At 50.4% G+C, this 14,724-nt stretch overlaps 1 protein-coding gene and 1 pseudogene across 1 annotated transcript; both read right to left on the bottom strand.

Moving 5' to 3' along the window:
• Positions 1-322: 322 nt before the first annotated feature.
• LOC103293067 (fatty acid-binding protein 5-like) lies at positions 323-714 on the bottom strand (annotated as a pseudogene).
• Positions 715-5,136: 4,422 nt separating this feature from the next.
• On the bottom strand, positions 5,137-10,238 carry LOC103293068 (membrane primary amine oxidase). The gene is made up of 4 exons (XM_008149320.3): positions 8,642-10,238; positions 7,348-7,633; positions 6,015-6,144; positions 5,137-5,796 (listed from the first exon to the last, which is right to left on the bottom strand). Exons 1-4 carry the CDS (start codon positions 10,236-10,238, stop codon positions 5,521-5,523), a joined length of 2,289 nt encoding a protein of 762 aa, XP_008147542.3. The 3' UTR covers positions 5,137-5,520.
• Between the last annotated feature and the right edge of the window lie 4,486 nt (positions 10,239-14,724).

Here is a 14,724-nt window from a genome sequence, read left to right as displayed (position 1 = left end):
GTGTCAGTGTTGACCTTTGACCCCATGTCCTGGCTTAACCTGTGCAGCCAGGGTGATTTTTTCACTCAGGATCTTTGGACTTTCTTCGACCTTTTCTTTTTTTTTAAGCATAAACACATTTATTTACTAACCAAGGGGTCAATCCTAATTAAACCAACACTCAGAAGTAGTTGCATATAAAATGATTGTGATAGAAAACTGAACACAGAAATGAGGGGGGCGCGTACTGGGGAGCGGGGGGGGAGGGGGGTGGGGAAGGCATGCTTGAATTGAGCTTGTTTATCCTCCTGGCTAATTCTTGTCCGGAAGGATGTTGGAATTTTTACTCCACGTTTTCATAGATGCAAGTACAGCTGACATTGTTCATGACACATTCCACCGCTAACTTCCGCCTTCCAATCTTCTCGTTCTGGTGCTTTCCTTCCCGTCCCATTCCTGATGTTGGCCCAATGCACTGTTTACAAAGTTGCAGGTGGCCTGAGTTTTTCTGTCATCAGCTGTAGTTTCTTCAAACTTGTCTCTCAGGCTGCATGAGAACTGTGTCACCTTCAATGTGCTCTCTCAGTTTTTACCGTGAGGTTTTGGCCATCAGAAGTGATGACAGTCTGGCTTGGCCATGGCACCCATTCCCATGCCTAGTTCCCTCATGTACTCGGTGAAGCCTTTGTTCTCCACCAAGAGCCATCATCCTACCAGCTGCTGAATGGAGATCATGGTGGGCACAGGAGGCCTGTGGGCGGCATGATGGGGAGGTGTAGGCAATGAACTTGAGTTTGGTGTGTGAACCTCCATTGTAGAGTTTTGTTTAAAGTACCAAGGGAGTGCTTGCTTCGGCAGCACATGTACTGCAGTACTAAGGGAGCAGGGAGAACAAAGCAATGAGCAGAGAAAGGTGATCTTTGAGTTGGGTTTTAGAGGATGAATAAGGCATCACCAGATGAAGAGGGAGGAAGGGGAAAGAGGAAGGAACTAGAGGAAATAAGGAAGTAAGTGGATGTGCAAAGGCATGCATGGATGGGGACAGCCTGTTTGGGGAAGGGCATAGGGTCATGACAGTCTGGAGTTCAGGGCATCAGGATGGCAGGATGTGCGAACCCAGTGTGAACAACCCAATGTGTCCCAGAGAGTCAGGAGCTCGGAAAATTTACAATTCCAGTTGGCCAAGGAAAAACTATGGGGGGCGGGGGCGGGGGAGGAATGAAGGTGGGAATTCTATCTAATAATAGAGTAACATGTAAATTACCATCACTCTGCTACGCCCACGATTGGGCGGCGGGAGGCTGGGGGGCGGGACTCAGGGTGGCCTATCTGGCCATTGAGAGGCACAGATCCGCGGCCACTGAGGGGGCCTACCCTGCTGTTGAGAGGCACAGGGGATGGGACTCCCGCCCCCTGTGCCTCTCAACGGCCAGATCCGCGGCCGCTGAGGGGGCCTGCTGCTGACACCCAGCTGCGCCTCTCAATGGCAGGGTAGCCAGGTGTCCGTGGCAGTGCCTCTCAACAGCAGGGTAGCCCCCCTCAGCGGCCACGGACCATCAAAAGCGTGGGAGCTGGGTGCCTGTCTGCTCCGGCACCAGGCCTTTCAGAAGCCCAGGCTTCTGAAAGGCCTGGTGCACCATTGGACAGGCACCCAGCTCCACCGCGAAAAGCAAAAGTGTGTAGGGGACCCTACACGTGCATGATTCAATCATGCACTGGGCCTCTAGTTTGCTTATATTGAGTCTGCTCAGGAAGTCAGGTGTGAAGTCCATGGAGTGGTTGGTGTGGGTTGTATCAGGAGAGTCTGGCTGTCTCTAGGACACCACACGATGGTTTCTTGGTGCATTAACCACAGTCCAAGGGAGGGGCCTAAGTGAGAAACCAGATTCATCAAGCTCCCCAAGGGAGATTGTCTTCCAGGGAAGATCTAAATTTACCAAAGTAACCATAAAGGCTAATCTTCACTTTATAGTAATTGTCAAGGAAAACCAATTATTATCAGAATACCCACTAGTTCATTCACACAAGGGATATAACTGTTTTGCCCGTTTCTTCCCATGACCCAGGTGCGGTGGGAAGCTGACCGGTTGAGCTGTGAATCAGAATCAGCAGTTGGTCATGAGATAGGGTTGATAGGGCCCAGTGCCTCCATCTGCATGGCTAGTGTCCTCCGGGGCTGGTCTGCACTGGCCTGGGGCCAGGTCTTCTGCTCCAGACGTGGTCAGATGGGCACTGCCGGGGCAGGCTCTGTAATGCTCCTTTTCTGTGCCTTCTGACAGACACATTCTTTATGTGTCTTACACTCTCTGGTCAGGCTCCTCTGGCCAGTGTGGAACTAAACTGCTGTCCCAGGATTTTCTCAACCGTAGCTAGATGTTAGAATCACATGGGGAAAATTTATGCTGCTTGATGCATGCATTTATGCTCTGCCTCACCCCCAGAGATGGATTTTATTGGCCTGCGGTACAGCCTGAGTATGTGGAGTTTTACACGCTCCCCCGTGATTTCAGTTACAGTCCAGGTTGAGAGCTTTTGCTTTAAGGCAATGGTGCATATTTTTGCTCTGGGCCACTGAGTGTTGATTTTGCTCATAGAAGGTCACTTACCACGGACCAGGTGCCAAGTGCTTCTCAAGCATTACCTTGTTAATTCTTTAACCAGGCCCCGCTAGTCAGGGAAGAAGAGCAGGAGTACAGGGGAAGGCAGTGGGGTATAATTCCACAAAGACCTGGATTCAATCCCAACCAGGTGACTTGGGGCATGTTACCTAATTCCTGTGAATCTCAGTTTCCTCATCTGTGAAATGGGAAAAAGAGTTTCTGTTTCTCAAGGTTGTTGTGAGGAATAAATGAAGCAACAGATGAAAATCGGCTAGTCCAGCAGAGTCTCTACCATACTGTCTCCCTTTCAATGGGAGAGACGGAGCATCACGTTCCTTGAGGGTCCTTAAGAAAAGGGGAGCCCCCATCATATTCTAGCCCACAGACATAGGTCAAGGAGATGAGAAACATGCAGTGGGAAGGTGTCTGAGACCCAGCCCTACTGAGAATGCTATGATCTATTTCCCTTCGCAGGACCCAGATGTGGTAAGGAGGAGCGCTACAGAAGAGGCAGACACCCACCGGAGCCCAAGTGGAGAAAACATAGTCCACCATCAGCCACAGGCCAAGTGTTGGAGTGGGGACATGAGGCCAGCACCACTAAGAGGCCAAGAGAGGGAGCACACAATGATACTGTGTGTGTTCGAGGCCCCTTCAGTGGGATCTGTAGGTCTAAGTGTCCCTGAAGGGCCTGCATTCCCAAGGTTCTCTCTCACTTGCCAGGCTCCTCCTAGAACTTTGCTGTTCGGACCCTTTGGATTTCTCTGGGCTGCATTCCTTAAGGTCTGGTTGCTTCTTTCTTGTGGCTGGAAGGATATGTTCCAAGTAGAGCCCTCCAATAGGGTTCTCTGTGCACACACTCCCTGGGGGTGGCTCAGGCTGTGCCCTCTGGCCCCCTGGGGAGCCCCATGGCACACTCCTGGGTCAGCAGGTGAGCCACCGCAGCGGAGTCCCCCACACAGCCTAGGGCCCCAGGTCCCCGCTCCCCATTCCTGCACCCGGAGAAATAGGTGGAACAGCCAAGAGAATCATCATTGGTTCCTCCACAGCGTTTGTTTTGGGGGCAAGATGAAAACATTTGCATCCATCATGGTCCCAATTTCCTTAAATAAGAAAACACAAGAAAGTCAAAACGGTATTTATTTGGGCTGAGAAGGTAAGGAGAAACTAAACCACTGATCCGAAAAGCAAAATGGAAAGAGCCAGCAATAGCAAACTAGCTCTGCCTTAACCCTTTCCCAGCTGAGCTCTTGTCACCATATCCTGCTATTATTCTTGAATCAAGAATGTAGCTTCCACCGTGTTTAGTCTTTGTATGAAAGTCCCTTCGCCAGAACTCAGTTCCTTTCCAGCTCACTTTTTTTTGAGGATTAACAACAAGAAAAAGAAAGAAAGCTGTCCATATACCAATGTCTCCCACAAGAAGACAACCAGGGATTGTCTCTCTCCCAGCCCAGGGACAGAGGAGGACACCAGGATTGAGGGATGGGGGAGAATTTCAGGACCTGAAGCAGCAGGGACATCCCCCCAGGACCTTAGGGGGAAGGCCGGGGAGTAGAAGCTGAAGTAGCAAGAGGAAGAGGAGGGAGAAAGAGCAGAGAAGGAATGTGCTAGGATGACAGGGAATGAAAACAGAGAAGCACCTTCCCAACAGCTGGGACACAGGCCAGGAAGGGACCCTACCCTGAGGTCTCTAGAGGCCTCACCTTCATATTCAAGATCCCGGGCCGAGGAGGAGCTGAACAGGCCCAACAAAGCATGTGAATGTACTTAACGCCACTGGCCTGTATATTTAAAGATGGTCCGATGGTAAATTTTATGTTATTATGTTTTACCACAATAAAAAAGGGGAAAAAAAGAGAGAAAAAAAGGTACAATCACTTTGGAAAGCAGTATGGCAGCCTCCTCAAAAGGTTAAACATATGACCCAGCAATTCCATTCCCAGGTTTGTGCCAAGAGAAGTGAGACATATGCCCACATGAAAATCTGTACACAAATGTTCACAGCAGCATTATCCATAATAACCAAAACGTGGAAACAATCCACCTGTCCTTGAACTGATGAATGAACAAACAAAAATGTGGTAACATTCATACAATGGAATAGTATTCGGTCCTCAAGGAATGAACTCTTGTGTCATGCTACAAAGTGGATGCACCTCAAAAACGTTCTGCTGAAAGAAGCCAATCACAAAAGACCGCATGTTGTATAGATCTGTTTCTATGTAATGGCCAGAATATAGGCACGTCTATAGTGATAGAAAGCTTGGTGGTTGCCTAGAGCTGGGAAGGGTTGAAGGGAAAGAGGAAGTGACTGCTAACGGGTATGGGGTTTCTTTCTGGGGTGATGAAAATGTTCTGGAATTAGTAGTGATGGTTGCACAACTTTATGAATATACTAAAACCCACTAAATTAGGGGACCCTTTCCCCTTCCCCATGTGGGAGTCTGTTCTGTGAGATTCTTTCCCTCTCCCCATGTGGGAGTCTGTACTTGTTCTTCAATAAATTTCCACCTTTGCTATAAAAAAAAAAAACACACACCACTAAATTAGACACATTAAAAGGATAAATTTTATGGTATGTGAATGATAGCTAATTGTAAAAAAGATTAAAAAACTGTTAGAAACAAATAAAAGTCTTCTGGGAAAAAGCTAGGCCATCACTCCAGCTCCAGCTGGCCATTCCTCTGCTCTCTGGGACAGAAACCCAGCAGGTCTAGGGTCAACAAAGTTGAGTCCCTTCTGTGTCAGGCATCACAGGCTCAGGATGCTTACAATAAGGAAGGGGATGCAAAGAAGGGTGATGGGAGAGAGGATCTTGGGGGCAGGGGAGGAGAGAATCTTAGTCTGAGATCAGGCTTCCTGGCCCAGTGCCCACTGCTCCCCCTCTCCACACACCCTGGCCCTGGGGCCCCTGGACACTCCCCATCCCAGGGACTACCTAGTTGTGAGAGAATCCCCCATGAGAGAAGGCAGGGAGGTCAGGGGCACAGTCAGCAGCCTTGGGGAGGCAAGCCAGGGGGTTGACCTCACAGGCCTCAGCATCCTGGTCCCCCCGGAAATAGACGGAGTCCGCAGAATCAAAAGAGGGGTCCTGGTCAAAGAAGTTGTAGGGTCGGAGGAAGAAGCCCACACCATTCCCCACAGTCACCGTGTTGGGAATGTCCTCTGCATGTGGGATGTGCAGGAAACCAGCTGTCACCCAGGCCACCAAGTCCTAGCAGGGGAGAAGGAAGAGGATCATGAGGCCTGGCTTTGCTAAAGACACACCTGCCTCCCACAGTAGCCTGGTATGTAAGGATTCAGTTCACCAGCCCAGGAACAATGTGAAAACGTGAAGCTTCATTTCTTAGTGGATTCTAAAGACCCTGGAGGGCCCTGGCATGGGAGAGTGAAGTGGCTCATCCTTGCCCCTGCCGCCTCCCCCAAACTAACCTGCCCTGCAACAGTTTCATTGTTGATGAAGTCAGTGAAGTCCACGGTGGGTGTCCAAGGGTCATTCAAATTGTAGATGCTGGTGCTGCTGGGCTCCTCCTCCTTCCGCTGGGTCACGGCCAGCTGGTACCTACAGGAGGTTTGGATTAGACCCACAAGCCCATCAAACTGTCCTACTGTTTGAAGCCGCACTGAAGAGGGAGCAGGAAGGAAAAATAAGCACAAAGGTCTCTGTTCATTTCCCATTCTCCCGCTCTGCCTGTCTCTCTCAGAGTTCCCACGTTTGTTCAGTAACGTGTCTCTCAAACATCAATTGGCCATTGTTCAGACTTCAGGTCCTAATGTCGTTCATGCATCCATCTAGATTCTAGATCAGAGCCTGGGCCCTGGAGGCATGGACATGGCCTGATTCCCATTTTAGCTCAATTTCTGTATCTCAGATGCCTGGGTTTTAGGGAATACTCCCTGAGATCTGTGTTCCTCTTACTCTAGTTTTCCCTCCAACCTTTATTGCTAACATTTAAAGATAAAGAATAGGGTAGTGAACATACATAGATCCACAACCCAGATTCTATAACATTTTACTGTATTTGATTCCACATGTATCTCTCCATTCTTCCATCCAGTCACTAGGCCTCATTTTATTTATTTCCACTATTACTTTTTTTGGTTAACTTTCACCCGAGAATGTTTTTTCCATTAATTTTTAAAATATTTATTTATTTTAGAAAGAGAGTGGAAGGGAGGAAGGGAAGAAGAGAGAAACATCCATGTGAGAGACACATACGGATTGGTTGCCTCCCACCTGTGCCCCTACCAGGGTTGTGGATCAAACCTGCAACCCAGGTACACGCCCTTGATCTGGAATCAAACCCGAGACCCTTCAGTGTGTGGGGCTTACGCTCTAACCACTGAACAACCGGCCAGGGCACTAGGCCTCGTTTTACATGGATCAAGATTGTGGCCATGCCGAAACCGGTTTGGCTCAGTGGATAGAGCATCGGCTTGCGGACTCAAGGGTCCCAGGTTTGATTCCGGTCAAGGACATGTACCTTGGTTGCGGGCACATCCCCAGTAGGGGGGTGTGCAAGAGGCAGCTGATCGATGTTTCTTTCTCATCAATGTTTCTAACTCTCTATCCCTCTCTCTTCCTCTTTGTAAAAAAATCAATAAAATATATTTTAAAAAAATATTGTGGCCACGAGCTTGTGTGTGTGTGTGTGCATGAGTGTGCATGTACACCCACAGGAGGTGGGAGAACCTGGCTTCCCAGCAACATGGGGCCCTTCTTATAGTCTATCACCCCCAGCCTCTCTGACACCCTGCCACTCACCTCCCCCAGCTGAAGGCTCTCTCCATGGAGCTGTTCTGGGGCAGCGGCTCGCCAGCAAAACTGAGCACCTGGATGCGGTAGCCCCGAGGGTGACCCCACTTGTTGCTGTGGTTGCTGGCCAGGTACAGGTAGCGAGGGGTGGCACTTCCCAGGGGGAACGTGGCTTGGTCCTCTGTCTCTAGCAGCTTCCGGGTCACCTGCAGCCTCTGCATCTGGTGCTCAGGGCTCCAGGGTACAGCCATGGGGACAAAGACCATGTCCTCAGCCCAGACCCAATTCTTCTGTCCTGCCGGGATGAGGGAAGGAGGAGAAGGGATGAGAGAAAGGAATGATCACCCGCCTGGCTTCAGATTGGGGGCCAAAGAGAAGTCCAGAACTGTGTAAGTCCTCTACTTCTCTTCCTTTTCTCCCCAAGATATTCCTGATTCAGAGATTTCGAAAAGATCTTTCTCCCTGATGTCACCTCTGGTCACAATCCCAGGTGCCTTGTGACTGGGCCTCCCCTGACCTTCCTTTGAGAAGGAGTGGTGGTTTACCTGAGGTTGAACAGCCTAGCAGGCAATGTGCAGAGTCAGATCTTTCTGACTTGAGGAAGGGATTTGGCCTCATATCTGAAGCCCCCTGGCATCACCAGATCTACCGTCTCATGCAAACAATAACAGCTGTAGCTCACATTTACTGACCCTGAAGGTGCTATGCATAGGCATCATGCTGAGTGCTTTACATGTACTGGTGATTTACTTGTATAACAGCCTTCTGAAGGAGGAACTACAATTGTCCCCATTTTACAGATGGGACAACTGAGGCTTAGAGAACTTAAATAACGTGCCCTGGTTTTTCACCGAAGGGACACTGTTAGTATTGTGGCAGTGCTTGAGACCCAAGTCTTCATTTGACTCTAGTGCCTACACATCAGCACATGGAGGAAACCAACAAGGAACAACCTCACCACACGACAGGAGACATGTGGGCCCAATGCTGCTGGAGCTCGGAGGTGTTTCCCATAGTTTGAGGTTTGGCAAGGAATTAAGAGTACGGCCAAAGGCAGTCAGTTCCCTGGATTTTGGAGTTTTGAATGATCTGTTAGGATGTAACTAGGTTCCACATTAGCAATCAAATTAAATGATCTGAGGCTGATCTGCTAAGGAGGGTGGAAATCTCTTAGGAATCTGATGTTTTGTACATTTACTTCATATACTTTTACATTTTTAATGTTTCAATGACAATTTTTAAAGCGAGGCATGGAGACTTCAGCCCCCGCTTCTGGAATGCCTCCCCCTCCGGGATATCTTACCTCCTACATCCAGATCTACCTTGAAGTGGGCACTGTGGGTGTGGGCAGTGCCCAGTGTGTGCTCTCCAACCTGGTTCCCGTAATTTCGGGCAGCACCAAACAGGAACGTTGAGCTGATGTAGCCCGTGGCATGCAACTTGACTTCCATGGCCCCATTGGGGTGGAAGACCATATCCCACACATAGTCATAGTTGAGCATGGTAGACACAGATCTGACCACCAGCACTGACTCTGCAAGGCCCCCAAAATAATGGGAGTGGATATCTGAGTGGTGTCGCCTCAGGGGGAGACCTTGGTTCTGTTCAAACACACAAAAGGCATCTCGTATTGTCTTGGGGGCTTGGGACTCCAAAAGGAAGTGCCAGTCCACATAGGTGGCCAGGTAGGGACAGTCGACCCCACGGGTCAGAGGTGAAGAGAAGTGGCCCAAGCCAAAGCCACCATCTGTGTACCGGCTTCGCAGAGCGGAAGGTGAATTGCCACCATAGACGGTCAAGGCCTCCTGGACGCTGACTTCATAGGCCACTCTCTCCCCTTGGAAGCGGATGTCAAAGATCCTCGGGCCACTGAATGCTCCAAGCCCAAAAGAGAAAGTCCACAGTGAGGAGGCCACTCGACTCCCCTGCACACTGAAGCGGGGGCCCTCAGGATGGAACTGCAGAGGGGGAGCCGGACCCGGGGGCACCTGGGACTTCAGGGACCAGGACCCACCTGTGCCATTGTCTGGGATCAGCACCACATTCACCAGGCCGGCCTCAAACTGGTCCTCCAGCTGAGCCAGACTCTGATAGTAGCGGCCTTGAAAGAACACCTTCTGGATGGTCCAGCGGGCAGGGTCCAGAGCCTTGTGGTCTACCAGCAGCTCCAACCCCACGGGGTGCAGATAAAACCCAGCCCCTGAGATGTTGTAGTAGAGGCCAAACCAGGTGGCCCGGTCTCCTGATTGCAAACCCCGGGGAGCCGTGTTCATCGTGACTAGGTTCCTCCCTTGGCGCTTGTAGAAGCAGCAGTGGTGGAGGAGACCAGCAGCCTGGGGCAGCTCTCTGTCAAAGATCATCTGGTCTATGTCCAGGTACTCTCGGATGAGCACGGGGCGTCGGTGATAGGGCAGGGGGCCCCCATGACGCTCCACAGTCACATCCCGCATGTAGGAGGGGTGGGGCAGTGGTCCCACCACCAGCTCACTCACGTTGGGCTGAGGTTGTCCGCCAAAGAAGACGATGGCCAGTGCCTCCCGGGCGGGTGGGGGACTCCCCCTGTCCAGGTGTGCCAGGGCTGCAGCCTTGGGGGGCAGCTGCAGCTCCACGGAGAAGATGCAGTTGTCTGATGGGCGGGCCTGGGCTGCATCCACCAGGCCTGGCCCCAGCTGCTGGGTCAGAAAGCTCATCACAGCCGTCAGCTCCTCTTGGCTCAGGTCTGCAAACAGCTGGCTCTGGCCAGGGTGTGTCCAGTGCTGGGCACTGGGAGATATGGAGGGGCAGTGGGAAGGCCGTCCAGGTTTACATCTCCTCTCAAATCCTTCCTCACTCCCAGCTCCACCTTCACCCATGCCTATCACCAAAACACTACAAAGGGGCAAAATAAGGAAGAAAGCCATAGCTAAAGCTCCTGGGCTGTCTTCAGGCTCTTGAATTGGAATGAAAAATGGGAAATAGAAAGATAAAGAAGACCTGGGTACAGGATCAGCACTTCTTTTAGTCTCTGGAGGTTCCTGGTCTCTGGCTGGTGCTGCTGGACAAGAGGCATGATGGGTACATTGAAGAGAATCAGCCAAGGGCAGAGGGTTGGGTGGGGGTGGAGCTAAAGCTGGAGGGAGCCAGGGGTCAGGCCAGGCTTGGGAGGTGGGGTAGGAACCTGGACTTTAAGTGGCCCACATAAGCCTCTGTCCCCTGTTCCAAATCAAATACTCAGGGTCAGGATTGGGGAACAAAGTGGGGGAGGGGTTGGTTTGGGAGATAACACAGCTGGAGGGAGGAAAGAGGAAGTGACAGGGGCAGAAAGGGACTGTTCTAGGGCTCTTCCTCCACCCTCCGGATGGAACCTTTCTCAGGCTACAAGGCTATAAGTGAAACTAATTCTGCCCACACCTCTCCAGCCAGGTTCCCTCATTTCTTCCATTAGTTCATGGTGCCCTCTAGATTCTTCCTCGTCACTCTCCCCCCCCCCCCCCCAACAACTAGAACCCCACTGCAGCCCCAGGGATGCTTGAGAATAATGATGCAAACACAAAGCATCTGGGAGGGGTTGAAGGCGGAAAGGCTGAGTGAGACTGGTCCACACTGTGGAGGCTCGGTGAGCACCCTAAGTGCCTGGAGCATGCAGGATGTGGAGCCAGTGAGAAGTAGGAGAAGGTTCAGGGGCTGCAGAGTGTAACAGAGACACCCCCTCCCCCTTCAACACACACCTTGAGCAGGACAGATGGGCTGGTTAGAGGTCAGGGGGCCTGGAAAACTGGCTGTGGAATTAACCTAGCAGCCCACAACCCTCAACTCCAGGAAACCTTCCTCCAAAGTGTTGCAGACTCAGAGAGAAAAGCCACCTCCATTCTCTCCCAGGTGAGGTGATGTAGGCCAACATGACCTGGGCAGCCAGATCCCGAGGGGAACTAGGAGAGACTGAAGGTTCCAGAGAAGGAACATGCTTCCCTCCTGAGCCTAGGGAAGAATCCTTTCCAAGCTGGACATGTCCGGGAAGACTTTTTCCAGGAATGATGCTAGACTGAGCTTGCAGGCAGGATGCACTCTCCTGGCAGAGAATGGGAAGGACATTCCAGCCAAAGGGAACAGAAGGTGCAGAGGTACAGAAACTTGAGACAGCCTCAGCATGGGCAGGGAATGGCCAAAAGGTCAGCGTGTTTGGTGTGAAGTGGGGATGGGAAGGAGGGCAGGCAGAAGAGGTAAGGTCAAGAAGCCTTGTGTGGTTCATGTTTTAAGTGTTAGTAATCTGAGGAAGACATGAAACATCTCAGAACCCAGACATTTAAACTAGGGCAACCAGTCTCAGAAAGGTCAGATTATCCAGAAATATGTATACAACCAGTTCTATTTGGATATGGAAACTTGATAGGTTTTCCTCTACTTTGTTCTTTATTTCTTAAAAAGAATGTATTTTTATTGATTTCAGAGAGGAAGGGAAAGAGAGAGAGAGATGGGAAGATCAATGATGAGAGAAAATCCTTGAGCGGCTGCCTCCTACATGCCCTACACTGGGGATAGAGTCTATAACCCGGGCATGTGCCCTCACTGGGAATCGAACCATGACCTTTTTTTTTTTTTTTTGAACCATGACCTTTTAGTGTATGGGATGGTGCTCCAACCAACTGAGCCACACCGGCCAGTATTTATTTTTAATTTAAAAAATGTTTTAATAACATTTTGGTGAACAAACAGGAGAAAATGGGGCTTTTGCTCTAGGCGAAAATAGGTGTGGGTCAGCCCCTCCTCCCATCCTTGTCTTGGCAAGTCTGGCCTCAGGGCAGTGGAAAGGGAGTAAAGTAGCAGTGGCCACTGTTAGCTGAAGACTAACCAACCATTCCCCAAAGTCCCAGATGAGTCTTCCCTAATCCTTAAGATGATCTCCACCCCGACCCCCAACAGCTGTAATTGAATTTCCTGCCAACCAGGTGAGTGAGGGCACTGGTTATCTGTTATAGAAAAATAGAGAAACATGGCATTCATGGAGGGAGGAAAGAGGAAGTGACAGGGGCAGAAAGGGACACCTGAGTGCTGGGGAGAAAAACTCACACCCAATATTTCCATTGATTGACCAGTAGGATGGAACTGGAGAGCTTCTTGTAGTCAAGACAAACAATAGAGCTGCTATAACTAAGGCAGGAAGAGGTCATTGGAAATTGGCTGTGCCACCTTGAGAATTAGGGGAAGCAGGATCTAATGTCAATGCCTACCTACTCCTGGCCACAAGGCAACTGTGAGTCTAGGTCTTTCATAAGTCATGGTCTTAGCTCTCAGCTAAGACCACACTGTTAAGATTGCTAATGTTTTTTGTCCTGAACATTGTTACCAAACAGAGGTCAAAATATTCACTCTGGTGGGGTATCACCAAGCTCTTATGTGGGGAGGTGGCTAATGATGGGGGACCAGGAACCCTTTGCCTTGGCTGGTGGGGGAATTGGTGTATAAAAAAGCATCACCCTGACCACCTTCCCTAAGTATCTAGCTGTTGCATTGTTTCCTCTGAGATTGTTTTCATCCTAGTCTTCCCAATCATCATGTTAAATACCCGAAAAACTTGTTGAAAAGGTGTCCCTCTTGCAGAATTACTCAGGAGACAGGACTATACATCCTCCTCCCTCCACTAGGTCTTCTCTTTGAGTAAACTTGGCCCCAGCCTCTGGGAATGTGATGAAGATGAGTTTATCCCTGGGAGCCACAGTCCACCTCTAGCCCTCAGGTTGAGGACTGGGCCCAGAACACAGTGCCCAAGTGGAGCTGCTTCCCCAGAGGCCCTATGTGGTCAACTCAACTGCCTAGTACACCCAGGTTACACTCTGTACTGATCTGCATTCTAGGGAGATGAGTCTGGCTTGGGTACAGAACAGACTAAAAGTGAGGAGACCAGGTAAGAGGCAAAGGGCCAGGATGAGGTCAGTGACCTGGAGGTCAGAGAGGAAGGGGTGACTCTGAGAGATATTTAAGGGCAGAGTTTACAGGATTTGGTGCCTGAGTGGGTGTGGCTGGGCAGGGAGGGCACAGCATCTTACATGACACAAAGGTTTCCCATTGGGTGACTGGTGAGTGGTGGGGCCTTTCACCAGAAGAAGAACAAAGAGCAGCAAGTTCAAGGGGAAAACTAACAAGTTTGAGTTTGAGGTCCTCATGGGGAAGCCCCAGTATAGAAGCTAAGAAAAGGAAAAGTTTATGGATCCAGAGTACAAGAGAGAGGTTCTAGGCCTGAAATATAGATTTGGGTGAAACAACAAATGCTAGCAGTTATAGTACTAGAGGCTGAGGTCATCCAGTGGGGACCTCTTGCAGAGAGAAGAGAGAGGGTCAAGGAACATGCTATTCCCTGGAACTTTCTTGGTGCTCTTCTTTCTCCCCTGGCCAATTTCTACTCCTCTGACAAGATCAGCTTAGACATCAGACCCCACAGGAAACCTGCTGTTGTCCTGCTCCCACCTCTCCTCTAACAGTCCTCATCTGTAATTGCCTCTTTACTTGCTCTTGCTCTTAGGGGCAGAAATTGTATCTTTTATTCAATAACACATCCTAGTGCCTCACATGATGCCTGGCACTTAGAAGGCCTCTGTACATCTTTGTTGAATGCACAGCAGAATCCTTTCGTTGCACTGGGAGCTGGAGCTCTTCTCAGGGGATTCGGGAGGATAGCAGAGGCAGGTGAGCGCATCTTGTGCTCTTCACAGGGGGTTCCAGTGTCTACATTCCCGGGGATGTCCAAGTTATGCCCTCTGAGCTAAGCCCCAGGGGTCTCCTTGTCCAGCTCCTCTTAGGGCCCAAGTCCTATAGTTCTCAGCCTTGGGGACACTATTCTTTCAGTACTTGGCACCCTCAGTCACTGTTCACTTGACCACAGGTCTGAGGCCAACACTCTAGCAGGCCCCCGTGATCTACTAGTAAGGAAGAGATTAGGTTGGGCTCCAGGGTATTGCATGGGAACAAAGGCCATGTCCTCAGCCCAGACCCAGTTCTCAGGTCCTGCCAGGATAGGGGGGTGTCATGGGGGAGGGAAGGAGGGCTGATCCTGCAGCCCTCCTGACCCCAGGTAGGCTGACACTCTCACGATCTACATGTCCATTGAGGCCTGGAGCAGGTGGTGTCATCCCTATGGTGAGATGTAGCGAGACCCAACCAGAGTCACATTTTCAGATAAAAACTTGTGAGCGCCGAAACCGGTTTGGCTCAGTGGATAGAGCGTCGGCCTGCGGACTGAAAGGTACCAGGTTCGATTCCGGTCAAGGGCATGTACCTTGGTTGCGGGCACGTCCCCAGTGGAGGGTGTGCAGGAGACAGCTGATCGATGTTTCTCTCTCATCGATGTTTCTAGCTCTCTATCCCTTTACCTTCCTCTCTGTAAAAAAATCAATAAAATATATTTTAAAAAAA

This window comes from Eptesicus fuscus, chromosome 20, assembly GCF_027574615.1.
Source record: "Eptesicus fuscus isolate TK198812 chromosome 20, DD_ASM_mEF_20220401, whole genome shotgun sequence".
Taxonomy (NCBI): Eukaryota; Metazoa; Chordata; class Mammalia; order Chiroptera; family Vespertilionidae; genus Eptesicus; species Eptesicus fuscus.
Note: the sequence above shows the minus strand (reverse complement) of the source record. Positions and strands in the feature narration are given on the sequence as shown.